At 51.3% G+C, this 27,535-nt stretch overlaps 1 protein-coding gene across 2 annotated transcripts; it reads right to left on the bottom strand.

Annotated features, from left to right (window-relative positions):
• Positions 1-150: 150 nt before the first annotated feature.
• On the bottom strand, positions 151-27,485 carry NOL6 (nucleolar protein 6). Of its 2 annotated transcripts, XM_032096336.1 has the most exons (26): positions 27,424-27,485; positions 27,095-27,307; positions 25,638-25,754; positions 25,201-25,380; positions 24,439-24,607; positions 22,593-22,727; positions 22,285-22,448; positions 21,970-22,090; positions 21,569-21,627; positions 21,305-21,406; positions 20,659-20,774; positions 20,108-20,285; positions 19,584-19,706; positions 19,280-19,428; positions 18,505-18,580; positions 16,550-16,690; positions 16,143-16,254; positions 15,769-15,923; positions 15,374-15,537; positions 14,780-14,932; positions 13,505-13,602; positions 12,478-12,602; positions 12,227-12,316; positions 9,912-10,109; positions 1,634-1,735; positions 151-540 (listed from the first exon to the last, which is right to left on the bottom strand). In XM_032096336.1, the coding sequence occupies exons 1-26, from the start codon at positions 27,427-27,429 to the stop codon at positions 391-393; spliced, it is 3,396 nt and encodes a 1,131-aa protein (XP_031952227.1). In that variant the 5' UTR covers positions 27,430-27,485; the 3' UTR covers positions 151-390. The 2 variants fall into 2 exon arrangements, with proteins under 2 accessions (XP_031952227.1, XP_031952228.1); XM_032096337.1 differs by lacking the exon at positions 25,638-25,754.
• Between the last annotated feature and the right edge of the window lie 50 nt (positions 27,486-27,535).

Raw genomic sequence — 27,535 nt, 5'->3', positions numbered from 1 at the left:
CTAACCCCTACAAGAGCAGCAGCTGGTATAAACTCCCTTCCAAACCAGGAAACTGCCTTCCCATTGCACACCTCAGCCAAATTTTTCAGACCTTGACATTTTCATGTGAACACAGCTCCAATTCCTACAACGACCAAGAAACAGGGACACTTTCAAAAACTTTATCCCATCTTTATATTTTCTTCAAAATAAAAAGGCATTTGTATTCTTGGAAACAGTAATAGATCCCACTCTTTTCTGAAGAAGGTATATAAACATAAATAGAGTAAAACATACAGTTCTAGGATTTAGAAAGCTAAAAGGCTTTTTTAGGACTGATTTATAAAAAGGAACAGACCCAGAGTGAACAAACTGCTTCAAGACAGGCCACTCTGACACCTCTCAGTGGTTTCAGATAGTCCATTTCTCTGTACGAGCTTCCACACTTTTGACCAGGCCTTCTCCCAAAATCTCAAAATCCTCCAGAATTGCCTCCACATTGGGAACACAAACCAGCTCGTTGTTCAGAGTTGTCACCTTCCTTCCTTTCATGCTGGCAACCTGCAGGACACAGAAAATATTGCACAAATGGGAGCACCTGCTCAGAGCTGCACTGCAACCTCTTCCAGCCCCAAGTAAGAGAAGTAAATTCCTCTCCTGCCTTGTCACATCCAAACCCTGCTACACCACTGCACCCAGTTCCACAAGTTCCACTTCTCAACACTATCAGTGCTCATTTTTAGAGCTAACAAAGTGCAAAAGTGACCCTTCCAGCCCCTTTTAGGGTTCATCCTGGAGCCACAGTCCAAAGACTGCAACGAAGTCAGGAAGCAAAGTAATGGCCAGGGGCATGGTGGGATGACAAGTGTGCATATGCATGGCAGAGCCTGTGTGAGCAGGGCACAGGAGTATGCAAAGGGGATCACAGCACAAGGCTGAGTAAGAGCTGCTTCTGCTCTGCTCTTTTGGTGGGTGTCAAGAGCTCAGGTGGGAAGATATCCTTGGCTGCAACAGCGGCAAAAACAAAGCCCTCATGTTTAATCCAGCCAGACTCAGCTCAGATGCAAGCATCTCCTCCTCTGTTTCACCAGTGTGAATAACTGAGTTTCACAACAGCAGCCAGGCAGAATGGCCAATGCCCTCTGGCCGTGAAGAGAGGGGAGATAAATCACCCAGAGACTGACAGCAGAAGAGCCTGGGCTGCCAGCTCCGAGCCATGAGTAACCGGTTTCTTTGCGTCTTTCCTTCATAGAAAGCAGCATGAGTCACTCCAGTGTGCCTCACACCTGGCTTAACCACGCTCTAGGGTTTGCCAGCCCACACAGTGCAGCTGGAAAACAGCTCCATGCATTGATGGGACATGGGCACTCTGCACCTGGGCTTGCCACCCTGGATTCTTGTGGGTTGGGTACTTCTGGGTAAGATCCTGAAGCCATAAGAATGGGATAGTCTATTTCCCTTCTCAGATCTGCTGATGACTGAAGGCACTGTGGTCACAGCCCTGTCTTGGTTTCTCCCCTTCTAAGATGCAACAGAAGTATTATCTCCATTTCTCAAAGGGCTTTGTGGCTGATAAGAGTTGGACAAAGCAATTACCAACAGAAAAAAGGCTTTCAGGATAAATACAAAGTTTAAAGCAGAGACAAAAACTCACCTTAAAAGGCTGAGGCTGGAAGCTCAAAGGTTTCCACAAAACTGCAATTACTTCCCCACCATGCTTGTCATAGAAGAACAAGGCAAGATCATCGAAGGCATCCTGGGTAGAAAACAAACACAGGTTGAGAACGGTGACCCCCTCAGTGACAACCCACTGAGTGTCCCTCACTGTGGTCCTCCATCAGCTGACCTGGCACTACCAAGCTGTACTTCCCCAGTGTCCAGGAATCATGTCAAAGATTTCACAATCCATGAGACAGAAAGAGGCAGGCCCTACCCAGCAGGCAGTCCTGCCACAGTACATTTCATGGCACCAAAGACAAACCCCAAACCAGAGGCCAACATCTCAAGCTCTGCAATCTGTGCAACCAAGGTATCCAAGCTCCTTCTTCCACCAGGATAAACCCCACGTGAGCTGTCAGCACACAGTGTCCAAAAAGGAAATGTAAGAGCAGAGATTTTAAGTAACACAGTGCTCTGTGGGGTGCAAAGAGATGGAAAGCTCAATGGAGGCCCTGCAGGAATCTGTCCTCCCTGCCCCTTGTGTTTCAGCAGTGGTGTCGGTGAGCATCTCCTTTGGTGGTGCTGGGCAGCAGAGATCAAAGAGAGATCTTGCACAAAGGGATGACTAAAGCCCATGGTCTGGCTTCCCCCAAACCCACACAAGCTGGATTCCCAGGGCTGCAAGGAGGCAAATGAGCATCACAGCAGAAGCAAACAATGCTGTGTGCAAGCAACTTCTCAAACACAAAAGTCTGGCCCTACAGCTCATCACCCAACATGCTGATACCAAGAGATGTGTACCCTGTAAGAAGCTGACCAAGACAGCCAAGCAGCTGCTTGCTGATACTTGTTTATCTTGGTGGAGATTAACATCAGGCAACAAGACATATTTACCAGGCTGAGCGAACAGTCCCCAGCATCAGTACAGGAGAAGCTTCTGCAGAGGGTTTCACCAGCCTTAGAACAAACTATTGCCCAAAATACAGACTCTCTGCTCCCTTTTCAGCCTTCTCCTCCATCCCCTTAGTTTCCCAGCTTTTACCAAGAGAGGTCTCTGCTGGCATCACCATATCATGAGGTTTTCATGAGGATGTGCATGAAAAGAAAATCAACATCAAAGACAAGCTTGGATGGGGCCTTGTATGGACATACCAGGATTGCAGTAGGTAAAAAAAGGTGTACTGGGTTGGTGTTATCAGTGAATCCTACAGGGCAAGGTGGCATTTTAAGAAAACAGACCTGATAAGCAAGGAGGGGTGGTGTTGTCTGCAACCTCTTCAGACAGATTTGAGTTTGGACTGTTGTTGCCCTCACAGAGGGCAACAAAATTAGGTCACCAAGACGGGAAGATCCCAAGAACTGCCAACTCACCCCACTCCATGGGCTCTCACAGGGGCAAGCCTGATCAAGGTGTTATTTCACCCAACTGTCTAGAAAAAACACTGTCTAAAAATACATTGAGAAAGAGGCAATCCACCCTGGCACTTCTATGCTGAGAGCAACAGGTTATGCCCAGAGCCCAGTCAACAGGAAAGGCTCCTCTTTTAGCCAAAGAGCAAAGAGCAGGAGGGAGGGAAGCTCAAGGATCAGCAATAAAGCTCAGGGCACGCTGACCACCAACATGCAGCTTTCCGAACCAAAGGGGAGCAGAGCATGTGTGAACCTGAAAAAGCCCAGCTCCTCTGCAGGGCGAGGTCTTCAGTGCCATGCAATGCTCCTTGTGAGAACAGCATTTTTCACAGATACATCTTGCTGGACAGAAGCCAGTAAAGCATTTGCAGCAAAGAAACCCTCCCAGGCTCAGCTAATTTCCCAATAAAACCACTGTTTGGTCTGATACCATTTTTTTCCCAGACAGCAGGGAGCAGATGGCAGATGTTAAAAGGACGGCATCCAATTCAAAATCCCAGCACTTGTCCTGCCCCCAGCATCATCCATGTGGTAGTACTTCAGGCTGGCCTACCAAGCTGTGGAGATGCCCATCCAGTTCTTGGGAAATTGCAGCACTAAAAGGGTCTGGTGTATTAGTCACTGCACTCCTGTTTGTTCAGAGGCTTAAGGAGTAAAAGCAAACAGTTCACCCTCCTTTCTACATCCCATGTTCTCTGCCCAGTGTCACTGGACTTGTTTGAGCCTGCAAACACCTTCTTCTGGCAAAAGTTTCAGAGAAAAGAGAGAAAAGGCAGGGAGTGTGTTTGTTCCCTTCTCAAGCTGCTCTTTGGTTGCAATTCAGCTTTCAAGGCCCAGGGAAATCCCTGCCATCAGCAAAACCTACAGCTGGTTCCCACTTTGCAGAGACATGGGGACCTGCAAGCTCAGGGCTTCAGTTTAGAGAGGCCTCATTGTCCAGGGAGAAGGTGTATATGGCACCTGGAAGAAGATTAGACAGAGCTTTGTAAGAAACCATGCAGCTTAAAGGAATGACAAAGGTGGGGAAATGTAGTGAGTAAAACAATACCTGGATCTAAAATGCGATTACCAGGTTAAGCAGCTCCATCTGAAGCATGGATTTTGCAATGAGCTAAGTGTAACTTAGTTAAGTATCTACTAGTTGTTAGGCATCTACATTGTTAAGTATCTACTTGTTGCTAGTTAACTATCTACTAGTTAAGCATCTACACTGTTGTTTAGGGATAGGGGTTTTTCCATCTCACCCTTTATCCACCCATTTTTTTCACTGCTCCTATGAAGAGATTAGGACCATTGCATCACAGCTGCTGGAAGAGCCTTTTAGGGAGGTCTCCACACACAAAAATGTGTCCTACAGTAGCATTTCCTCGTTCAACAGCAGCTCAGAAGGCAAATGCATCAGTAAACATTTGCTCAGTGCTAAGAGCATTTTAAGTGCTCTTAGCAAGGAATCCACCAGTGTAAAACCCTATTAAAAGCTACTTACTTCCAACAAACATTTGTGGTTAACGTTTTGAGGTCTCTGTCACCCTATTGTGACCTGCCCTGATGCTCTCAGTTATGTGACACAGAGCCTCCCCCACGAGCCAGCAGAGCAAGGAGCACTGTCCAAGTAACCCCAGGCTGGGGCTACCTCTGTGACTTTCTTTTAAAAGACAAACGAAATCCAGGTGTAAAGTTTAGGATTCAGCTGATAAAAAGGTTTCAAACTGATTTCAAACCATGCAAACTTTTCCACCTGAGAGCCACATACACACCCTTGTCCTGGGAATTGGGGCAGCAGGAAAAAAACACATAAAGGAAAGAAGGCACCCGCGTCCTCCTGGCTGCATCAGCAAACATGTCAATCCACCAAACCATTGAGAGAAAAGCCTTCTGTTACTTCCTGCAGGACAAATCCTCCAGGGCCTTTGGGAGGGCATTACCAACACAGAAGAAATGCAGCCACAAGTCCCCTGTCAGCTCTCCCCAGGAGCACACGGGGCTGATGCCTCGCTGAGCAGGTGGGCACACACACACACACACGTGTGTATCCACCCCCAGCCCTGGGCACAGTGCTAAGGGTCTCGTAGTGGCTCTGCAGCTCTGGGAGCAGATGATTTCCTGCCACCTCTGCCCTTCCAAGGGCAAAGATCCAGACAGGAAATTTCCTACATAATATGAGAGCCCTCAGAGTTTTTTCAGCTTGTCCCTGTCTACCTGGTGTCACCACAGGAGGAGTCAGCTCTGTCAGTCAAAACAGGAAGGGAGCAGACTGACCTCGAAAGATTTCACCAATTCCAGCTACATCACATAATCACAGCTTATATATTTTAGGAGACAGATAATTTTTATTATCATTAATTCCTTCCTAACATGAAGTAGCACATTTTTACACCATGAGAGGAAGAAAGGAAAGGGCTCCAAGTCTTCCCGATAGCTCTTGCCTTAAGGTGCAAAAAATGCAAAACATTGCTTTAGAGGGAAGGATGTTTATAGTAAAGCAGGAAGCATTTTCCTGCTCATCCACACAGAAAAGATCTCACAGGATGGGCAGCTCCTCTGCAACAAGCTCTTCCTCTGGCATGTGCAGCCCAAGAAAGCTAAATCTCAGTGAACAACAGCACATCCCATCAGTGAACTGGTGAGACCAGAGACTCAGTACGAAATGTGAGGTCTGTTCACAGCCATAACAGACAGACAGATGGACATGGCACAGGCAGCTTCACCCAGCGTACCCCACCATAAGTGAACAGCTCTGGGAGGTGACCAGAGCCTTTGGCTTTTGTGAGGTCTGGAATGCAGGCAGACGGGCATGGCATGCATAGCCACAAGCCCTGTGTCCTCTGGATGGTCTCCTGAGTCCAGAGAACAGCCAAGCCACCCTGAAGCAAAAGCTGCACTGACTAAGCCTTCTCACACCACATCCCTAGCAAACATAGGGGGATTCTGCAGCTCCACAGCCACCATGACACAGACCAGCAGTCATAACAGAGACTCAACAGGAGCTTCATCTGAGACACTTAAATTCAATTTCGCCTTGCTGGAGAATCCCTACCAGAAGCCAACCCAGGGTTTGCTACACAAGGTGCTCCAAACTGTAAGTAGCAGGGAGGCTGTTGATGGGCTGGTGCTCTAGAGAAGCCCTCTCTGTGGGATGTCTGGCACACAGGATCACAGAACAGGGCTTTTCTATCAGATCTGTTCTAGAATTGAAGAATTTGCTGCCTGAATCCCACAGCCAGCCTTTCATCTCTACCCAGCCTTCCAGGCACCAGAGCAACTCATGCCAGTTCCTGCAGCACATCTCTTTGAAGAAGGAAAAATTCAAGCAGGATTCTACACCTCTAATCTTCTACTCTGATTAAGCTCCCTGGAGAAGGCACACAGCAATCCTTCAGCTCCAGAGCACTACTGCCTTGCTAATCCCTTTGACTTCAGAAGAACAGGGGCAAACAGGCTGGACAGAACAGCAGATCTCCTGGTTACTAGCCCAAACACACTGGGGAAGAAGCTACTCCCTACCCCTCTCAATTCAATCAAAACACCAAGGCATTTAAATCCTGTTTCCATGTGGAAATCTCAATAAAGGGCAGATGTTTCTTTTCTGCCCACAGAAGAACACAAAATCCCACAGCATCTGTGTGGCAGATGTCTCCCTTTGTTGCTACAAACCCATGAGGGCTGCACTGTCAGCCATGGCTTCAGCCCTGTTGCTCAGTTCTGTGGTTTGTGATGTTAAGAGAGAGCAAATTACTCTGAATCAAGGCCAGTCAGTTCTGTGTCCAAACTGCCTTCTCATCCAAGATCTCTCATAAAGACTCACTGCTGCCATCACGCTCCTTTCTGGCACCAACTTCTTGCAGGGTTTGGATGACCCCCAGGGCTCCCAGTCCGCAGGACAAGGAGGAGCTGAACACTACTTAGAGCAGCAAGAGCCAGGGAAGGAGAAACAAAGAGGTGCTGGAGAGGCTACCAAGCAAAGCCGAAGTCGATGAAAAGCTCCTGCCTTTAAGCAACAACATCAGTACACTGAGACATGAAGCCAGATGATTTCTGATGGATGGAGTGGCTTCTACTGACAGCTCAGCATCACCAGCTTCCTGGTGGTGGTCCTGCAGTGCAAAATCAGCTTTTGAGGCCTTCCAGCCTAACTAGATATGGTTGAGTTCTCTGAGACCGTGTGCAGCATCACCTCTGTGATTTTTCCAAGAGAAGAAACACCTGTTTGCCTAGAAAAACAGATATTCATCAGCCCCTCCAGCTCTGCCTGCTACTGATCTGGATGCTGTGAATGACAAGCAAACTGTTACTGCAAGATACCTCCAATATGACAGCCATAAGGGAACAAACCATATCTAAGAGCTTTCGAGACAAAGAAAAGCCCCCCAGACAGGGATGCTGAGGCAATTTCAGGCTCTCTGCCCCACAGCACATTCTTCAGAGAAAGCTTCAACAAGTTCATGATCTGTTCCCTCCTAAGCACCCTCAGGTCAAAGAACAAGGGACACCAAGAGAATCAACACTGCTTCCACAAGGCAACGTGACCTTTGCTCACATCCATCTTTCTTCATTGGGATGTTGGCGTACTGGATTTAGGAGCAGCTGTAAATTTGCAACCTGACCAAACCCTATTCCAAATCTATTATAACCTGTATTAATAAAAACAGGCAGTAAAAAGCAGTAAAAATTCAGGCAGTTTGGATGTCACTATTGACTGGACCAAGTAAATCATAATTGCCTGAGGATTAATAAAAGCTGCCTTCCAGGAAAATCTCTTCTCTACCTTTCACTTTCAGAGCCACTTACTGACATCAACTTGTCTAGATGCATGAAAGTGTCCTATAAACTCTGATGAGTTTCCTGATTGACTGCCTCAATCTACAGCCAGATCTGCTGCAAGCATTTAACAACCTTTCCAGAGAGCTCTCGCAATCACCTCATCCAACATCTTCCAGTTCCTCTTTACGCAAGCAGTCTTCCTTCTGTCAGGTTTCCACAAGGGCTGCTTAGCCCTGACCCCTTCAGAGATACAGAGGCTCTGTCCCCATGGATCTCCAGCACCTTGGCAGCTGCTGAAAGGTTCTGTTCAGCTCTAGAACCCACTTCTAGCACTGGGTGGAAAAGGATTTCAGGCTTAAAAAACTCCATCTCCTATCCACATCTATTCCTCTTGACTGAGGTTATATGGCAGCAGGTCAAACAGTCATCATTGAAAAGGGAGGGGCTGGTCTTGACATGACTCCTCAGACCCAGACACTGGGAAGGAAAGTTAAAGAGCCAACAGTTCCAAATCTGCTTCCTGCTCCCTTTTAAAACACTTGTGAGGGATGCTTCTCCCCTTTCTTCTTGCCCCAAGAAATCCCCCAGTGTTCTCTACAACGTCTGCAGGACCTCCAGGTCCACCTTCCTTCTCAAAGGGAGGAGAGCACTGGGCACCTCCTCTCCCACCTGTCCTTCCAGCTAAAGAAGCACTGCTTTTTGCAGGGAAATTGTGTGTCAACTTTGAGGTCTTCCTCAATTTCATGAGGACTTTCACACAACCCTGTCTCTCACTTTCCCACCACCCAAGACTGTCCCAAGCTGCTGTGGGTGACAGGAGGACTGAGCCTGCACCTTGGTAGACCTGGAAGCTCTGCTGAAGCCACAGCAGATTCCCATAGGCACAGGTTATCATGCTCTGTGGCTGGCACACAGTTGGGGGGTAACAGGGCTATGCCCAGGATGAGAAAACCTTCAAAGAAACCCTTGCAAGTTTTCTTTGCCCAACTCCTAAGGTACCTGGTTAAGGTGAAAGGGGAGCTTGAACTGAAAGGGCCCAGAATCTTCCGGCCCAAACTGAGTTTCAGTTCAGGCACCACTTTTTCAATGGTGGCCAAACATCAGGACAGGGAGGTAGGAAACCCCCATCCATGGAGACAGACGGCATTCAGCAGGACTGGGCTCTGTGCAGCCTGCTCTAACATGAAAGCTGGCTCTGTCCTGAGTGGGGAACAGGGCCAGAGACCCTCATAGCCCCCTTCCTGCCACAGCCAGCCTAGATTCCCATGCTGACAGTTCTGACACTGCTCACAGCACTCCTGTCAGTAAGGGATGATGGCACTTCCAAGTCAAGGCAGGCTTTGACAAAAAGGCACCAAAGCCCCACCTCTCTGCACACCCAACACTAGCATTTAACCCAGCTACCACATCTGAAGTGGGAAGGGCCAAAGTGCCAGATGCTGCACATCTGCAAAGCACAGGCTGTCCAGATCCAGGGAGGATCACCGCTCTCATCCAGCACCTTGCATGTCTCCCCAGCTTGCCAAGGCTTTGGCTTGGCCTCATGGTGGAAAAGAACATGGTTGATGACTTTGGATACTGATGTTCTCCATATTGCCACATTACCAACTTCCTCTGTTATTACGCATGCAGTCAGACACAGAGAAACCACCCTGTGACCAACACTGATCCCCTGTGGCTCGCACAACCATTGGCCTAACAGCAGAAAGCCTACTGGGACCATGCCGTGGATACCTGTACATCCCCCCAGAAACTGTGTGTGGTTACTGCCCATCATGCACACCAATCGGTACAAGAAGCCACGAAAAGTGAATTAACTGACTGGAAACAAATGGCCTAGACACTTTCGTGCTGAATACAATGCTCTTCAGCAAAAGCTCCTGGTGTTTTGTATCTGAGCTCATTCTCACGTCACAGCAGCCCTCCCATTTCCATGGAGGAGGTGGCGCATTCATCAGGACTTCTGCTGGAGAAGCAATGTCCATCCCATGCAAACACCTAAAGATGTCACCAGCCGCGTCCTGCAGTGGCAGGCAATCCAAATGCCAGAAGGGAGCTCCCCCTTGGGCACCCCCTCTGCCTCCCCAACAGGCCGTGCTTACCCTCAGGTCCTGCAGGTACAACTGCACAGGGTCATAACCCACCACAGGAAAGAGGATATTCACAGCAGAGCTGTTCTTCACCACACCACGGGAAACTGATTTCACCGGCCGGTCCACGCTCTCCAGGTGCCGAGGAATCTGGTTTGGATTCAGGTGGATCAGGACATCGTAGAAGTCCAAAGGAGGGCGGAAGACCATCTGCACGGAGAAACAAATAGTGCTACTCAATACAGCACACAAGCAAGCAGGAGAGGTAAGAAAGGTTTCCCAAGTCCTTGTTTGCACTTTGTCCCCTTCTCCTCAGAAAGCAGTAAACCAAATTTTTTGTGAGATTAATGTTAGAAGTTTGCCACGGACCCCAGGAAGCCTACTGAGTAAATGCTAGTGGGGTGGGCAGCTGAGAGAGGGGCAAAGAGGTGAGCTGAGGTAGATAACCGCACTGCACATGGCAGAGTCTCAGGATGAAGAGGGGAATCAAGAAGCCAGCAGGAGCTGAACAACACCCAGGGGACACAAGGAGCTGCTCAATAATAGGACGGCCCCATCTGTCCACCAGGATTTGCCCCAGAGGGCAACAGCATCTTCCATCAAGCAGATAGAGGGTGAGAGCAAAACCCTGTTAATGGAGGGCAGCAATCCCAGGCACGTAAATATTTGGACAGGCAGGATCTAGCTGTGGATACAGCTGTATTAAAATGGAAAAAACTTAAAACTATGTGTACATTTTCAAATGAAACAAATGATGCAGAGACATGAACAGAGAGGCATGGGACACTGCTCTACTCGGGACTGAAAGAAAACCCATGGCTTGGAGCTGGTTTACAACCAGGCTGGAGAGAACACACATGAAGAACATCAGTGACCAGCACTGAGTCACTCCTAGCTCTAGTCCACACAGACCACTTGTCCCACCCAGTGCTCAAGTCCATGGCTTTCTGTGTGTGCCCTGGGAGCAAACCTATGTCTGCATCTTCATGACAGCAGGCACATCCCATGGGACCCAAATGCAAAGACAAAAAAACAACTTGGAGCACTCTCTTAGAAACAGGAGACAACTGTAGAGGAGGCAACTCCAAACTAAACTGGAAAGGCTATTCCCTCCTCCCTGCCCCAAGCTTTGCTTACAAATGCATTACCAGCCCTGGAAATGGCACCCCATGTTTATCCCTAAGGAACATCACAGGCCTGAGAGGACACTGGCACAGACCAGAGGGATTCCATGGCAATAACAAAAGTTCCCACTGCAACGGGCAAGAGGAAGGGAGACAGAAGGTGGCCCAAGGAGGCTGAGTCAAGGTGTTGGGAGGCTGCTCTTGCCAGGTGACGGCTCATTTTAGAAGCTAACCCTTCCCAGCTCACCCCAACAGTGCACCTCTTGAATTTGAGTCTTGGCCCGGCACTGTGACTGCAGCACACTGGACATGTCTCATTCCTTCACAGCCCTGTAACACACGCTGCTACTGCCTCAAGTACATCTCACCCCATAATACTTCCAGTGCAAAATGCAGCAGGACTGAAAGCAGTGTTAGTAAGTCCTTTTTATATTGCCTAGGCAGAAAAAAATCCATTCTATGTGCTGCTTTCTGGTTTTGGTTTTAGTTTGGGGTTTTTTGTCCCTAACGTGAATCTGCCGTATCTAACCACTGCTTGGCTTTTTCAGTCCTTTCACCTTCAATTTCCTGGTTCACTACTTGATACCCCAACAAACTACCCTTCAAAACACATATACCTCCCTTTAAAGGGCAAATGAACATGTCTACATCTACATGTCTCAGGTCCACCGCAGTAATGAATGTTTTAGTTTACTTAAAAAATAAAACCACTGAGAAACTGAAAAGGGTTAAACTACAAAGAGCTTTAGTACTCCACTCAAACCAAAATAACATTGTCCTGGAGTGCCTGGTACTGTCCTGCCAAAACCTCCAACACCCTGAGCTTGGTTAGACTTGAGCACACAAGCCAGATTTGCACAGCTACTCCAAAACAGAGTCTCCCAGAGGAACCATTTGATCCAGTCATGGACATACTACTACTGGTTTGGCACAGGAATATGGTGGGTTTTCTCATGTTCCAAGAAAACCAGAGAATAAACTTGTCCTAGTCACCCCAAGCTGCAGTGCAGAGACGGGTCCCCCAGAAGCAGGGTGGCACAGAGGGACACCAGCCTGCCTCCTCCCATCCTTGCAGCTCTACATACCAGGGCAACCACATGGCCACAGCCTGAAACCTCCTAGTACATCCCAGTGACCACCACCACAGTCCAGTCTGCTTGGCCAGAGCCTGAAAACCCTTGTGCTGCTGCCCCAGGGGGTTACCTTCATATCCTGGTCGCTGAGTGGGTCCATGAGCTGCTCCTCCAGGACACGGAGAGACTCCAAGGCAAGTAGGATAAGGCGCTGCAGGATCTGGGGAGGGAAGGAAGTCAGAGGGTGAAACTTGGCAGTCCTGGATGTAAAAGAGACCCCACTCCCTCAGAGGGCTGCCAGAGCTGGCTCCAGCACTGGGAACAGGGAACTGCCCCAAGCCAGCAGCCACCAGAGGCAAGCTGACAAAGGGCATAGCTCACCTGTGCTGAGGGGCGCTCCCGGGTCCACATGGAGCTCCACTGGTCTTTGGGGGTGGCCAGGAACATGACAGGGAGGCGAGAGCGAGCTGCTATAAACTTGTTCTTGATCTCTGTGCAGACAGAGTCTGGAGAGGGCAGGCAGACAGGTGAGATGCTCTGCCCCATCCACAGCCCTCCACCCTCATCACCCCCATCACAGCCAGGAAATGGCAGCACAGCAGGATTTACCCCCTCCCACTCTCTGATCCCACAATACGCATGCAACCAGAGCTCCTTCACCTCGGGCTTGCTCCTCACTCTCATTAGATGGACCTTTGCTCTAAACCCACTCAGGCGGGCTCAAGCATGGCAGGTACTAGAACTGACACAAGCTGGAAACTCACATTGTAAGCTAGTGACAGTTTGTATTATTCAAATAGTGTTCTATCTTTTGTCTTTTATTTCCCCTCAAATGGGGAAATAAATAGCTCTTTAGTTCCTTAAAATAAGCTGGAGGGCGCTTTGGAAAATACCAGTTTTCAAAACCCAATTCTCTCCCAAACACCTTTACCTTTTTTTTATAAATCTGCTTTAAAAGCCGGGTATAACTATCTCCCCCACCCCATGACTTTGCAGAGTCAAGACAATCCCATGGGCTCTTGTGGCTCCAGCATGTATCCAAAAGACAATCAACAGACAAAACACTAGAGGGCAGGAACAGAGGGCTTCAAAGACACCACCACATGCAACACCACCCACGCTTGTCACGGATTTCAACAAGACCAGAAGGAGCAGAGCATCATCACTGAGATCCACCTTCTCAGAGGCAGGCAAGAAAAAAAAAAAAAAAAAAACCACACATGGCACAACCAAACCCATCCTGTAGGCAAGTTAAACATGACAGGACAGGAGTAAAGGAGTGGAAAATCTCCTTGCCCCCAGCACAAGCTATGATGCCTTCCTGTATCCAGGAGATCTGGAGCCAGGCACTGACTGAGGAGGGCTCAGGAATCTCATGTTGCAGCTCTCCTAGCTGCTGCCTGCTCACCTGTGAGGCCAGTGTTTAGGTTGACAATCAGAGGGTTGTTTTTCCAGTCAAAGGTTGCCAGCAAGTTGAGGAAGCGCAGGAACCCCACCTGTGGAGAGCTGCAGGCAGGACAAAATAGCTCAACATCAGCATTTGCTCTCCTGGCAGCAAGAAGGGCTGCACTTGGGGCTGACTTAGTGGATGCCCAAACCACATGCAACCCAAGAAGAGATGTCTGTAGTGGGAAAGGGAAGTCCAGAATGAGTTTGAGACACTTCCTCTTCTCCAAATCTCCAGGAAAAGTTTTTCCCCCCTTGTTCCCCACTCCTCAGGAAAAAGAAACCAGCAGAATGTGAATCATTGCCCCCCCGCAGCTGCCCCATCTCCTGATGCTCTTCCCATCCAGACTCCTGGGTCTGGAGCAAGGAGGAGGTGGAGAGAAGGCTGCTCCCATCTCTGGTGCAGGTCTGAACACCAGCCAAGTTCCCAGTGTGCCTCTTTCCCTGCAACACAACACATGCACAAAGCCAGACAGCTGGGAAGATGGGGATTCTGTTATTTTAGGAGACAAGAGAGCATTCTAGGCATCAGACTGCTGTTCCTGCTACTTTGGGAAAGGAAACTCTACCCCGAGTGCAGGGCAGAGTAACCTTTTGACTCCACACAGAACAAAAACATTTCCTTTAACTTCATTTCACTTCCTCTGGGCCCCACAACATCTGTCTGCCAGGGACCAGCAAGCAATTGGTTCTCTGGGGTTATCTACCAACACACTGTTCCATTCAGCTTTCAGGGGCCGACCCCTCGTCCTTCCTTTGGAAGCCTCCTCCAGGAAGAAGGGAGGCTGGAGGTGCCAGCACCCCTACAATCCTTCCCAGGGAACCCAGGAGCCCCAGCATGCTGGTAGCCACAACACAGCCCTCACCCTGCTTCTCCTGGCCATCACCCCCAAAATGAGAGGCCTCACCAGTCCTCCAGAAGGCACAAGACACCCTGCAGGTGCACCCAGCACCTAGAGGCCACAAGGACACTCACTCCCGCCCTTACCTGCTTTCCCCCTTTCTCTGCAGTGCCCAGGGCAGGGAAAGCCACAGCCCTGCAGTGCTAAGTGTCTCCATCTCCTCTGGCAACTCCCAACAGGACTTCGGACAGTGTTTTGGCAGCACAGGGGCCTCATGCTCCCTGCTATGAACTCTCCCAACACCTCCTGCCTGAGCAGCATCCCACCCTTCCTCCATCCCAGGTAATGAAAGGGACTAAATCCTCATCGGGCCAGCCTGGGCTCCTCATCCTCACCTGGGTGGTGTGAACGGGGCTGGGTGGAGGAAGAGAAATGCCACAAGGAGGTCCACACACTCCTCAGAGATGCTGTCACTCAGGAGCTGGGCACTGATCCAGCGCTTGGCCAGCCGGGAAGTGCTGCCGAACACAGGGTGCTGCTGCTGGAGCCTGTGAGGAGGGAGACATGCCACTGCTCAGCCCATGCATCCCAGGACCCACAACAGCCTCTTGGCATTTCGCAAGAAAGAAGAGAGCAGCAAAAATCTGCAAGGAACACTTACACAGCATCACAAGCACAGGGACTTTCAGCAGGTGCTGAGATTTTGGGGGGAAGAAGGGAAAAAGCTGCCTCACGCTCCTCTCTAACCATGCTGCTTCTTAGTACTTGTTTCTCCACACCAGCGAACTCAGGGTGACAACTTGTGCCACGCACACCCACACCCATCCCTTAATCCTTCTGGAGAGCCTCTCACAAGGTTGGCTGAAGAGCCACTTCCCACAGCAAGCTCCTCTACCCACCATCTCCCTCCAGCATCCATAGGCACCTCCATGCTGGTTTCAGCCACATTCCACATTCTGACCCCCTCAGGCACCTTCTGCCTCACCTACCCATGCAGAGAGCTGGTTAGATAGGGCAGATGCAAAGTCTCCAGCTCCAGCTGCCGAGATTCCTCTGTGTCCTGGTACTTCAGCATCCCTTCTGGGGTGACCACTTCCTTCAAAATCAGGGGCTCCCGGTGGTAGGCTACTTGGAGACGGAAAACGTAGCCATCCTGAGATGGGAGCACAAGGCAAAGTCAGGCTTGGTGGTGACACAATCAGCATGGTGTGTGTTATGCTGACCCTCAGGGATACAAGAGCAGCATCCTGACATCAGTGCAGTCTCACCACACTCTTTCCTAGGCCCACCATCCAAATACTGGTTTTGTCCAGTGGGACCACTGCCACAGCCCCCCCCCCCTCAGTAAGGTCAGGCCTGGAAAAGGTTCCAGGGACCCCCCCACCTTGTACACGTCGGTGTGGGTGACTGCAGGCCTGCAAACCAGCTGGTGCTGCTGCCGGAGGAGCTCAGCCAGCTGGAGGTGGAAAGCGGCCTTGATGCGCTTGATAGCTCCTTTGTCCTGTGGCCACTGGCCACTGCCTTCCATGTGGCAGATGACTGGGAAAGAAGGGATAGCAGGAAGTCAGTGAGTCCCACACAGAAATAAGGCGTTGGATAGGGGTGTCTGGAACTACAGGTTATGGCAGGAGGGCAGGAGGAGCCACGGTTCTGTTCCTGCCTGCAGCACACCAACACAGCAATAACAGAGCCAGCATCACTGCTTGCCTCCACTTCCCTCCACTGGATCATCTCCCACTCACATCTCTCCCCACTTACCCTTCAAAGGGGTTATGTAGGCTGGGCAGGGCTTCTCCTCTGAAGGAAGCAGCAAGTGCTTGCTTCTATTATGGAAGGAGTAAATCGGCTTCATAGGAATGGGAGGAAAGACCTGAAAGAGAATAGCCACCCAGCAACTGAGAACAGGGAGCAGAAACCTCTTGACAATGTGTTTCCCCTCACCCAAACCTCCCACACCAGCAAAGCCCTCCAATACAGAGGATTTGGTCAGCTTGTGCACAGCTAACACAAAGGACAAACAGCAAAGAAGAGACCCCACATCGCCCCAAGGGCTCTCAGGAGCCACAAAACCAGTGAGTGACCCATTCTCTCGGTCCTCCCTCACGCCAGGGTACACCCCAGCTCGCTGCAGACCCCCATGCATGGCCATGCCCCGGGACACTCACATCCGTGTAGCGGAAGGCTGGATGGACACCCTGCACAGCCGTCACAGTCAGCGGCAGCTCCTTCAGGTTCCAAAGCTTGCGGCTCAGGTCATTGTAGGAGCAGACGACGCTGACCATGGCCTCCTCGCCCGTTCCCGATGCCTGCAGACACAGGGAGCCTCTCCATGCACCTCTACTGCTCCTGCACTCAGCTCACCTCCCTCATGGGCTGGCATCACAGCCAAGCTCTGAGGAGCCAGCACTGCTACCCCAGGGAGCAGCTTCTGGCAAGAGCACTCAGCAAAATGGGGAGGTCAGAAAGAGAGGAAAGACAAGGGCAAGGCTGGATGTGACTCCCCAGCAGCCACAGGCATCCTAGAGGCTGCATTTCCAGTGGCAAATACAATTATTTCTTTTGCAAAACACTAAAGCAGCACCAAGAGCTGTACTGGCAGCAATCGCTATAATAAAGGAGAAGCCAAGAATGATCTGGGAATAAAGAGATCACACATTGGCAAGGTGAGAGCCCTGCCACTGTCTCCCCAGCAGTTACCATGACGTCAACAGAGGCAGCAGTTAACAGAAAACTCCACTGACTACATCCTTAGCCAGGGCAGAGCTCTGGAGCATGGCAAAAGCAAAGACAGAAAACATTCAGAGCATCACAAGAGCCTTGTGGAGGGCAGATGAGAAGCACCAAAAGGAGAATTGGTGCTGCCCTCCCTGCTTCCACCTCCCCAAATAACAGCAGAGGAGCTTGAACAGGGAGGACACACTGGTGACACCAAACCACCCAGCTCAGAGGCAGCTGAGAGCCACACAAGGAGCCAACCCGCCTGGAGTTTTCTGACCCTGGGCTCTCTGGCGGAGCAGCAGCACCCTCTGTGGGGTGTGCCACAAACAGCAAACCCCGGCCTGCCTGTGGCTGCACCCTTCCTCTGCCTTTATCCCCTCCATCCTCACACTGCTGGCTCCCCAGGCTGACTGCACACAAACAGCTGGAAGACTAGACACCCCTGTACCCACCACCCCACACTCAACAGCAACTTTCTACTTTGTTCCTCAAGGACTGGCAACAATGGGACTCCTAAGCACCCCTCAAGCTCCAGGAAAGTGCATCCCCTGTCAGACTGGGGTGTAACAGCCCTGCTAACCCCAGACCAGCTTGAAAGGACACAGCACACAGACCTTCCTGCCTCACCACACAACAGGCTGTGAAAATCAGCATCTCATCCCAAATCTGACACACAACTCTGCCCAGACTGCAATTGGTCCTGGCACAGGACATTCTTTCCATCAAATGTGCACCCCTTAGATCTTAAAAAGAGGAAAGGAAACAATTTCTTCTTCCATCCGACAACCAGGTAAAGAGCTGGTTGTACAAAAAAGACCAACTAAGTGTGCCAAAGTGCTGATGGCTCATCTCCAGACTTTAATTTCACAAGCTGGAAAGCAGAAGTTGTAAGGAGGGACATTTCCCAGCCTCCAAGACACATCTTTTCTGTCTAAAAGTGGAGTTTCTTTGTTTCAGCTGCACATTCAGACAGAGTACAATCTAGCACTTCGCAATATGCCAGGAAAGATCCTTTTCGGGGGTTTCCCAGATGGACCTAAGGGATGGGAGCACAGAATTGTCTGGCCCATGTCCTGCAGGATGCAGTACCTCAAAGGTGCAGCCAGAGGAGCACTGTGCGACAGCAATATATCCTCAGACATCTGGACAGAGGGGCAGAAGCAGAGAGAATAGGACAATGGGATGCTTGCAGGGGAAAATGAGGTGTGGGGAGTGCTAAAGCAAGAGGATTTCAGCAGTTATGCCTTGGCTGCCATAAAAGACTTGGTAGATCCTTACCCTTACTCCATTCTCCTGGGAACCACCCAGTTGCCTCAGGGCCACTAAAATGACCTTCCTTACAGCCCTCCCCTCACTGCTCTTCCTGGAAAAAGCTCCAGCCCCACTGGGAGACCAATCATACCTCTTTCCCAGTCCTGATCACAGATTCCAGCAGGGCTCCTGTGTAGCAGATGGAAGACTCAGGAATGTCCGCATGCCTGCGTGTGAAAAGACAACAGAGCATTAAAGCTATGACATGCCAGCCCATTGATCCTATCGACACTGCATGGGTCAGCCCAAGGATGAGAAATCCCTCTCTAAACAAAGGTCCTGGTGAAAAGACAGATCTCTGTGCATTCCTCCCTTGCCCAAGTAATCCACCCAAAGCAGAATAGTAACTTGTGCAGCTTCACAGGATGCAAAGCCAAGTGTGCTGCCTTCCCTCACAAGACCCATCCTCAGGTCAGGATAAAGAGGCACAGGCAAACCCTCCTTTGTGTGGAAGAGGGCCTCACTTTTGGCAGACGGTATAAACTGCAGCAGAGAGGCTTTCCAATGCCATAGGGAGGACCCTCTTGTGAACCACTACAAGGTCACAGAGGATTTCATGAAAATGTCCTCCAAGGTCCAGACAGCTTCTCTTCCAGCTCTGACAAGCATCCCAGCACCCCATCTGCATGTTCATGTTGCCTCCTTGCCCTTAGCATAACCTCCAGCAGAGGCTACAGCACCAGGTGCTCATCCTCCCCATCCACTCTTGGGAAGCGGCTCACAACATCAGGACAACTAAAATGACTTCCAGACCTTACAAATCCGAAACACCTCACAAAGCACGAAGCTGACAATGGGGTCACCAGGGACAGGACACACAGCAGGAGAGCAGCAGTGACCCACAGCTGCTGCTCAGTGCAACTTACAGCTTCAGCAGGTGCCGGATGATCTGCTCAGGAATGAGGCGCTTCTGGCAGACTGCGCTGGCCTCCCACACCACCGCCTCACAGATGCTGCCATCCTGGAACCGACGCAGCTCCGACTTCTCTCCCCAGAAGGTCCGGAACTCCAAGGCCTGTGGGGGCACATTGACCAAGCCAGACCAGGGACACACGTCATTTCTGGGCCAGACAAAACCCTCCCACGATCACCAGCCAGCCTCAGAGCTGTCTGCAACCACAGCACAGCACCAGCTTTGCTCTTACTCAGCACAAGCAGGGCTCCCCTCACCTCGGGGTGATCAGCCTGCGGACCCTTCTCCAGGGTGCTGGCAGCAAACTCTGGGACAAACAGGAGCCCAAACGTCAGGGGCCCAACATCCTTGTGTTTTGGGGGCTCAGCATCAATTGGCCACTGTGGAAAAATGAGGAACATGAAGCACAAGGAGAGGTGAGGCTTGTGGAGGAGCAGCTTCTGGGATACTGGGATGTTAGATGAACCTCCTGCTATGTTCTCCCAGGTGCCCAGACAAGTACAGACAGGTAAAGCCTTATTTAACAGGTCTCTGCAATGAAAACAAAAGCAGTCTTCACCCTGCCCCATTACTGGACCAGGACTCGTGCCCAGACTAAGCCACACAGCTGCATCCCACAGCCCAGTGCAGAGCCTCAGGTTCTGTATTCCCAACAAAGGGAACAAGCCTGTCTCCTTCCCCAGTGAGCTGGGATGCCCTCCCTGTGCTCTGTAGTGCAACAAGAGACACTCAAGACCCCACAAGCTGCAAAGGATGCAGTGTCATTACCAAGCTGCATTACCTCAGAGATCTGGGGCATGGAGTGAGCCACAAGCTGTGCTCTCCCAGACAGACCACGTGCCAGCAGTGAGACAACGAAGGGCAGGGCCGCAGCTACGTAGTTCCCACCCCGATCCATCAGCTCATTCAGCAGCTGCATCTTCTTGCAAGTACCCTGAAGCTTGGAAACATGCTTCAGGCTATGGAGAAGAAGAGAAGCTGGTCACCTACCTCTGCCAGCAAATCCTTTCTGAGAGAGGGATATGTTAAGAGGATGGATGAAGTGGGGAACTGAGGGCCCTAGCCCAGGATGGCTGCTACAATAATGCACTTTGGCATCTCAGGAGATGCTGGTCACTGTTTCCAAGGCTTGCTACCCTCCTTCTGGGAAGCTATCTAGGCAGTAAAAGTGGAACAGCCCAGTGCAAGGAGGTACCAGTGTCCATCTCAGAGCTTAGCAGGGCCACCTCCCACCAGGTAAGTCCAAATCTACCCCAGCACAAAGCCAGAAGCAGCTCACTCCTCTTTGAACAGGCTCCCTCAGTACCACTCCACCAACACACTGAGACTCACTGGAAGACGTGGTCAAAGGTCCTGAGCATTGGCTTTGGGGTCATGAGCAGCACCTGAAAGCCATCCACCATCCGGTCATCCAAAATCTCCATAGAGTGCTTGGCTTCGAACTGGACCTAAGCCAGGAGGGAAGGCAGTGCAGGAGCATGAATGCAAAGGGGGAAGGAAAGCAAATCCCTCCAGCAGTGGTCACTTGTGCTCCCCCATCAACCAGGGCCAGCCCAGTTCCATGGTCAGCAGCTTACTCAGATCCCAGTCTCTGTTCTTAGCATGAAGCCAAGTCACAAGCAGCTCTTGCTGCTGGCCAGACAGTCCCTTCTTAATATCCCTGCCATCAAGGTGGGGTTCTTTTCTCCTTTAGAACAGTTACATCTGCTAAACAGCTGCTTGGCTTCACACAAAGGTGCACACAAAGAGGGAAACAACCTAGCCACATCACTCCAGCAAGACTAGCAAGGCAGCAGTACATCTAAGTCTCCAAATTCACTTCCAGTCTTCAAAGCTGTAGATGATAAAAGCTTAAAAAGCCACAGTGAACATCCTTCCCTGGTCCTACATCCTCCTCAAAGACATCTAACCACTCTGTGCCTGTCTGAGCTCACTCCTAAGACAGCACCTCAAGGAACCACCACAACCTGCACAGTACCTGGTGGTATTTGCTGGCAGTCATATCAGCACAGAGATTCACCAGTCCAGAGGGATCCACAAAGACCACTTCAAATGCCTGGTGGAAATCATCCAGAACAGGCTGGAAAAGCAAACATGGTCCTTAGTACTCAGCACATCACAGACACCAAGACACCCCAACATCGTTGCCATTTGCCATCCCTGCAACAGGCACATCCCTGCCCCAGAGCAGTGACAGTACAGACGGACACAGGCATGAGACCGCCCCCAGAGGGCTGCTTACCAGGGAGGGATCAGCATCCTTGGCTAGGCTGATCCCTGTCACGCTCAGGTCAGTGGTGGCTGTGGGCAGACAGGAAGGAACAAGTCACACCACCATCCACATCTCTCCCCCTGGTGACAGTGGCACAGTTATGTGTCAATACCACCAAGGTCTCACACCATCAACAGTGCTACAATATAATGCCAGCCTCCACCTCATGATGGGACTTACCCACCCTCCTGCAAGCTGCATCATCCAGCCCTGCTCTGCTGGCTCATCCCCTCCCGTCCATCCCTCCCACATGGGCTTAGCACAAGAGAAAGAAAAACCACAATGGCCTCTCTGCCTCTTCCCCCACTGTGTTCAGGCTTTGTGCAGAGACACCAACCTTTCCCAGTCCAGAGAGGCCCCTGGAAACTCACCCAGGAATTGCAGAGTGCTTCTCAACACCTGGTACCCACTCATCATCTTGACGATCTTGCGCTTCATCAGCAGGTAGGCAACAAGCATGGAGACCAAGAAGCCACTGAAGCACCCCAAGCCCTGTGAAAACAGAGGTACCACAACTCCATTACAATCCACGGGTTAGGATGAAACCCTAACACAGGTCAAAGCAAAGCTACAAGCCACCACCCCATGCACCAGGACCAAACCACCACCTTTTCCAGCCTAGGAAGGACAGCAGGCCAAAGGCAGGTTAGCCCGGAAAGCACAGCCTCCCCTGGCACAGGACATACCTTGCAGAGCTGCCGCTGGTTCAGCCAAACTTTGAGGAGGGCCAGGCCATCCTTCATGCCTGGGAAGTCCGTGGCTGCGTTAGACAAGAAATGCAGGTGGGAGAGCATCACTGTGTCACAGAGGATGGAGTTGTTGTAGTGCGGGGTCGGTGGCTCGGTGGCTCCTGTGTGGGCAGATGACAGCACGTTGGACCCAATCACCAACCGCCTGCCCAGAGAAAAGGGCGGCAGCAAACCCACCCGAAGGCACTGGGTGCAGTCTCTGCCTGAAACAAACAGCCTCATGTTCCCCCAGCCCCAGGCCCTACCTTCTTTGGGGGTGCTCTGCTCCATGAACCAGGTGGTCCGGACATTGTTCTTGCTGGGATGGAAGCGGCTGGGTTTGAAGAGACCCGAGTCAGGACAAGCATGGAGTCGGACAGTGACCATCTTCTCATCCTTGCCTGTAAGCACCAGGGGGAAGATGTGCAGGAGGAAGAGATGTCAGAAATTAAACTGGAAAAACACAGAGCATGCCCAGCCTGGGCAAAGGAAAAAGCTCCTTCCCAGCAAAGTTCTGCAGCAGTGGAAATCATCTCAGAGCATAGAGTGACTACATCCCAGAGCCAATGATGACCTTGAGGCCACACTGTTCATATCGCAGTCCCATCTTCCTCCCCACTGGCCAGCCTGGCACCCCCGCCTGCCCTCGCCCTGTCATGCCACGTCTGTCCCAGACCCCAATCCACTAACTCCTGGAGGCTGTGGGAACAAGCAGGCCCCAGCAGCCCATGCATCCCACATCATCCCATCAGGGAAGAGCCAGGCTGCACACAGGTTCCTGGGGAAGGCAAGAGGACGGTGGGGAACAGGGCTGGGAAGAGCAGGGAGGATGGGCAGTGCAGGACACAGATGTGTTTTGTAGGGTTTACTTTTTTACTCCTTGAAGTACCCACAGGATGTGCCAGCCAGTGAGGCCAAGGCTGGGGTGCCCAGCCAAGCTGCAGAGGAGGACTGGGAAGGGGAGAGACCCTGAGGACTAGACTCTGGATGAAGGGAGAAAACAACTGAGAAGCACCCAAAATTTATCATCAGTTGTGTCATACATGAAATCCCTAATTGTGCTTGGTCTTTGCATATTAAGTGCTTTAATTAATTAATTCTGAGTTAAATATTTTAAATGTAAAAATCAGCCCAGGTACAAAAATCAAGCTCCATTATCAGTGTTTTCAATTGTTCAAAGTAGTTTATTAAGAGAGTTGCACCCTTCCCAGTTAAAAATCCCCAACTTATGCTCCCTTTTCAAACTTCAAACCACCTGTACACCATAAGAGTTATCTTTCCTGTGTTTACTGTATACTTTTACAAGTGTTTTGAGATGTGTTGGATGTATTTTAATATTTTTTTAGGTGTTTTTACTTGCACTTTGGCTCCAAGGACTAACTCCAAAAACCCCAGTTCTAATAGCCAGCAGCTATTTTTAGCCCCGTAGCCGTTAACCCTGTCGGCAAGCTCCGTGGCAACCTGAATTTTAATGAAGGCATTTTAGCACCCTTATCTCAACTAATACCACCCCTCTGACAACGATGAGCCATTGGCGGACGGAGATAATCTATCAAAGGGAAAGCACCAATCACTTTAAACCAAAGGGGCGGGCTGGGGCGGAGCAAAGGCACTATAAAACACCGAGATAGGCTCCAAAAAGAGAGAGACGAGAGGATCCCCTGCAGGCTCGCTGTGGTGGATATCTAGTGCTGGGTATTAGAAGCCTTACTCCTATTAAGGAGCCTTTAGTAATTTTTTTTACTTTTGGACCAGCCAAAAGTCAGCCCAGCACTGCAAGTTCTTTTTCTCTACCTGAGGTCCAGTGCTGTCTCAGCCAGAAGATCTCAAATCCCTGTGTTCCTGGGGCATACCATCTATCGAGCCATAGGATCCCAAATTTTTATATTTTTCTAATTTCTGTAATTGTTCAATTTTTCTGTTTTCAATAAATTATTTTAATTTTTATTTAACTAAGAGTTGTCTCATTTCTCACAAGTTGTGATGGCAGCTCCAGAATGATCCCTCCCCAAAGGGTCGCTAAACGGTACGAGACCGAGACCACCACCACCACCCTCCACCCAACACCAGTATCCAGTCACACTCCACACCAGAGCAAGGGTCAAGTCCCACCTTGAGGCCTCAGGAGCAGAATGGGCTTCAGATGGTTGCTGTTCATGTAGGCAAACCTCACACTGCCAAAGAGCTTCTCCTTGGACAAATGCTGGGCGATGTGGGCCAGGTAGAGGGCTCTCTTCCGGTGGTAGCGTTGATTCAGGTTATCTTTGTCCTGGAAGATTTCCTGGGAAGAGAGGAACGGGGCAGTGCCACCTCACCTGCCTGCTGAGCTCAGTTCAGTCCAAGGCACCTCACCACCCACAGCTCTCCCTGGCCCCACAAGCAGCCCTGTCTCAGCACCAAGGAGCTCCAAGTCGGTCGGGAGCTTGTTGCTGGCTCACCAGGCTCCAGGACTGCAGGAGATGAGCAGTCACACAGCCAAACAGGGTGTGCTTGGTCTCAAGCTTTTCTTATAAGCAAGTCTGGGCAGCAAGGGGAGGTTACCAGCCTCCAAACATCTCCCTCCCTGTAACACTGTCTTGGGAGCTGGCACAGAAATGCAATGAGGTACAAAACCAGACAGCATGCATCTCCCTGGCCATGTTCAGTCCAGGCAGAGAGAAGGAAGATGCTGATGAGGAACTAAGATCAAACAGCTGCAAGCTCTGATAGAGCAAGAGACCAGATCACACTCCCCAGCTCCTCAAGGAAGTCACGCTGCATGTCCAGATGCTGCCACCTCACTGAGGAATGGAGAGGGCAAGGGTCACAGAGGACAGGAGGGGACACAGCTCCAGGAGGCCCCAGGCCATTAGGTGGTGGCATGGCCAGACTCACCCGTGGCATGGTCACTGCAACGTCCACATTGATCTCTGGCCTAACACAGGTGCCCAGCAGGTAACTGCCCACCACCTTCAGCTCGGCTGGGGGCACGAAGTGGAACCTGCCCTTCACATTGAACGGCACTTGCAGGAACGGGACCTTCACATCCTTGGAAAGCCAGGCCTGGTCAGTGAGCTGGGAACAGACAGGACACACAAAATGCTCTAAGCATCAACAACAGCAGATGTGCGGGGACCAAGACCCCACTTCCCGCACAGCTGCACCCAGAGCTTAAAGACAGTGTCCCCCTTTTTCCTCCAAGAAAAAGCAAAGTATTTTTTTTTCAGAGAGAAAGTCCATGAGGAGCTATGCTTGCAGAGCAACAGCAGAGCCTGCTCCTGCTCCATACAGGACAGGGGTCTTGCCACCTCTTCCATCACTGTGGAACATACTTCAGTTTCTGGGGTCTCTGGGATGGTGCTCAGCAGGCTGTTAATTTCATGGAGGAAGGCATCAATCTTCTTCTTCTTGGTCTCCTTCAATGTCACCTCCTTCAAAAGCTCTTCGATCTGTAGGGGGAAAGGGGACCCTCAAAGGCAGCTGCAACACTGGAATTGCTCTTGCCTTTTACCTTGTCCTTCAGCACCAACCAAGAGCGTGGTGCAAAGAGCAGCTGGTCAGCTAGGGAACACACCAGTTTTGTCTCCACAAACCCTACCTGGAGCTGGCAGTTTGATCAGTTCCTGCCATTTCCTGTGAGTTCTGGATTGCAATCATCTCCATCCCAACCAAGGTCCAGGCAAAAAACCCTGATGTAATTCACACATGCATAGCTCTCAGGAAGGCTGTTTATATAACAGAGAATCAGCTGCAGGAAACAACCACGCAGGTTCCCACCACAAACCAGGCCCTAGAGATCCTGCCACTGACACCAGCAAGTAGCCAGGAGATCAAAGCTGTTCCTCGTAAAAATCACCAATGTTAGAACCACCTGAGGGACAGGATGCCATCCAGAGGGACCTGGACAAGCTCAAGGAGTGGGCCCATGAGAATCTCATGAGGTTCAACAACAACCAGTGCTAGGGCTACACCTGGTTCGTGGGATGAACAGACCCAGAGCAGCCCTGCCCAGAAGGACTTGGGGGTGCTGTGGGTGAGAGGCTGGACATGCCCCGGCCATGGCACTCACAGCCCAGAGAGCCAAACGTGTCCTGGGCTGCACCCAGAGCCCCGTGGGCAGCAGGGGAGGGAGGGGATTCTGCCCCTCTGCTCCACTCTGCTGAGACCCACCTGGAGCACTGCATCCAGCTCTGGGGTCCCAGCACAGGAGGGACAGGGACCTGCTGGAGCCAGTACAGAGGAGGCCACAGAAGATGATCAGAGGGATGGAGGATGCCTCCTATGAGGAAAGGCTGAAAGCATTGGGGTCATTCAGCCTGCAGAAACAAAGGCTCTTAGGAGACTTATTGCAGCCTTCCAGTACCTGAAAGGGCTATAAAAGGGCTGGAAAGGAACTTTTTACGAAGGCATACAGTGATAGGAAAAGGGGCAGTGGCTTTGAACTGAAAGTGAGTAGGTTTAGATTAAAAACTGGGACGAAATTTTTCCCTGTAAAGGGTGGCGAGGCACTGGCATGGGTTGCCCAGAGAAGCTGTGGATGCCGCACTTTTAAAGTGTTCAAGGCCAGGCTGGATGGGGCTCTGAGCAACCTGGTCTAGTGGAAGGTGTGGCGGGGGAGGGGGGGGTTGAAACTAGGTGATCTTTAAGGCCCCTTCAAGCCAACCTGTTCTATGTTTCTATGACCTAGTTACAGCTGATCGTCACCTAACACAGCTTGATAACCCAGGTCATCTCCGAGTCCGGGTCCCGCAGCCCCCCGTGCTCCCCTCGCGGGGCCCTCCAGGCTGACCTGAAGGCGCAGCAAGCTGGAGTGGAACAGATCCTCCGTCTCCTTCAGCTGGGTCAGCTCCTCGCTGGTCGGTGGCTTGTAGAGCTCGGCGCGGCTCAGCTTGGCCGGCTGCGGAGCTGCGGCTGTCGGGGCAGCCCTCTTCCCCCGCCGCGCCGCACCCCCGGCGGGGGGCTCTGGGCCCTGCTCCGCCTCCTCCGCCGCCTCCGGAGAGCCCTGCGGGGAGAACACAGCACAGCATAGCATAGTATGGCTTGGCTTGGCTTGGCTCGGCTCGGTTTGGTTCAGATCATCCCCGCGGCCGCCCCCGGCCCGGACCCGCCGCCTCTCACCGCCATGGCCGCTGCCCACGTGGACCCCCGTCACCACGTGCGGCGCCGCGCGCCCCGCCGGCCGCCGAGCGCTGCTCCCTATTGGCCGCGCGCGGCAGCGCGGCGCTTCCCA

Source organism: Corvus moneduloides, chromosome Z (assembly GCF_009650955.1).
Source record: "Corvus moneduloides isolate bCorMon1 chromosome Z, bCorMon1.pri, whole genome shotgun sequence".
In the NCBI taxonomy this organism is placed as follows: Eukaryota; Metazoa; Chordata; class Aves; order Passeriformes; family Corvidae; genus Corvus; species Corvus moneduloides.
Note: the sequence above shows the minus strand (reverse complement) of the source record. Positions and strands in the feature narration are given on the sequence as shown.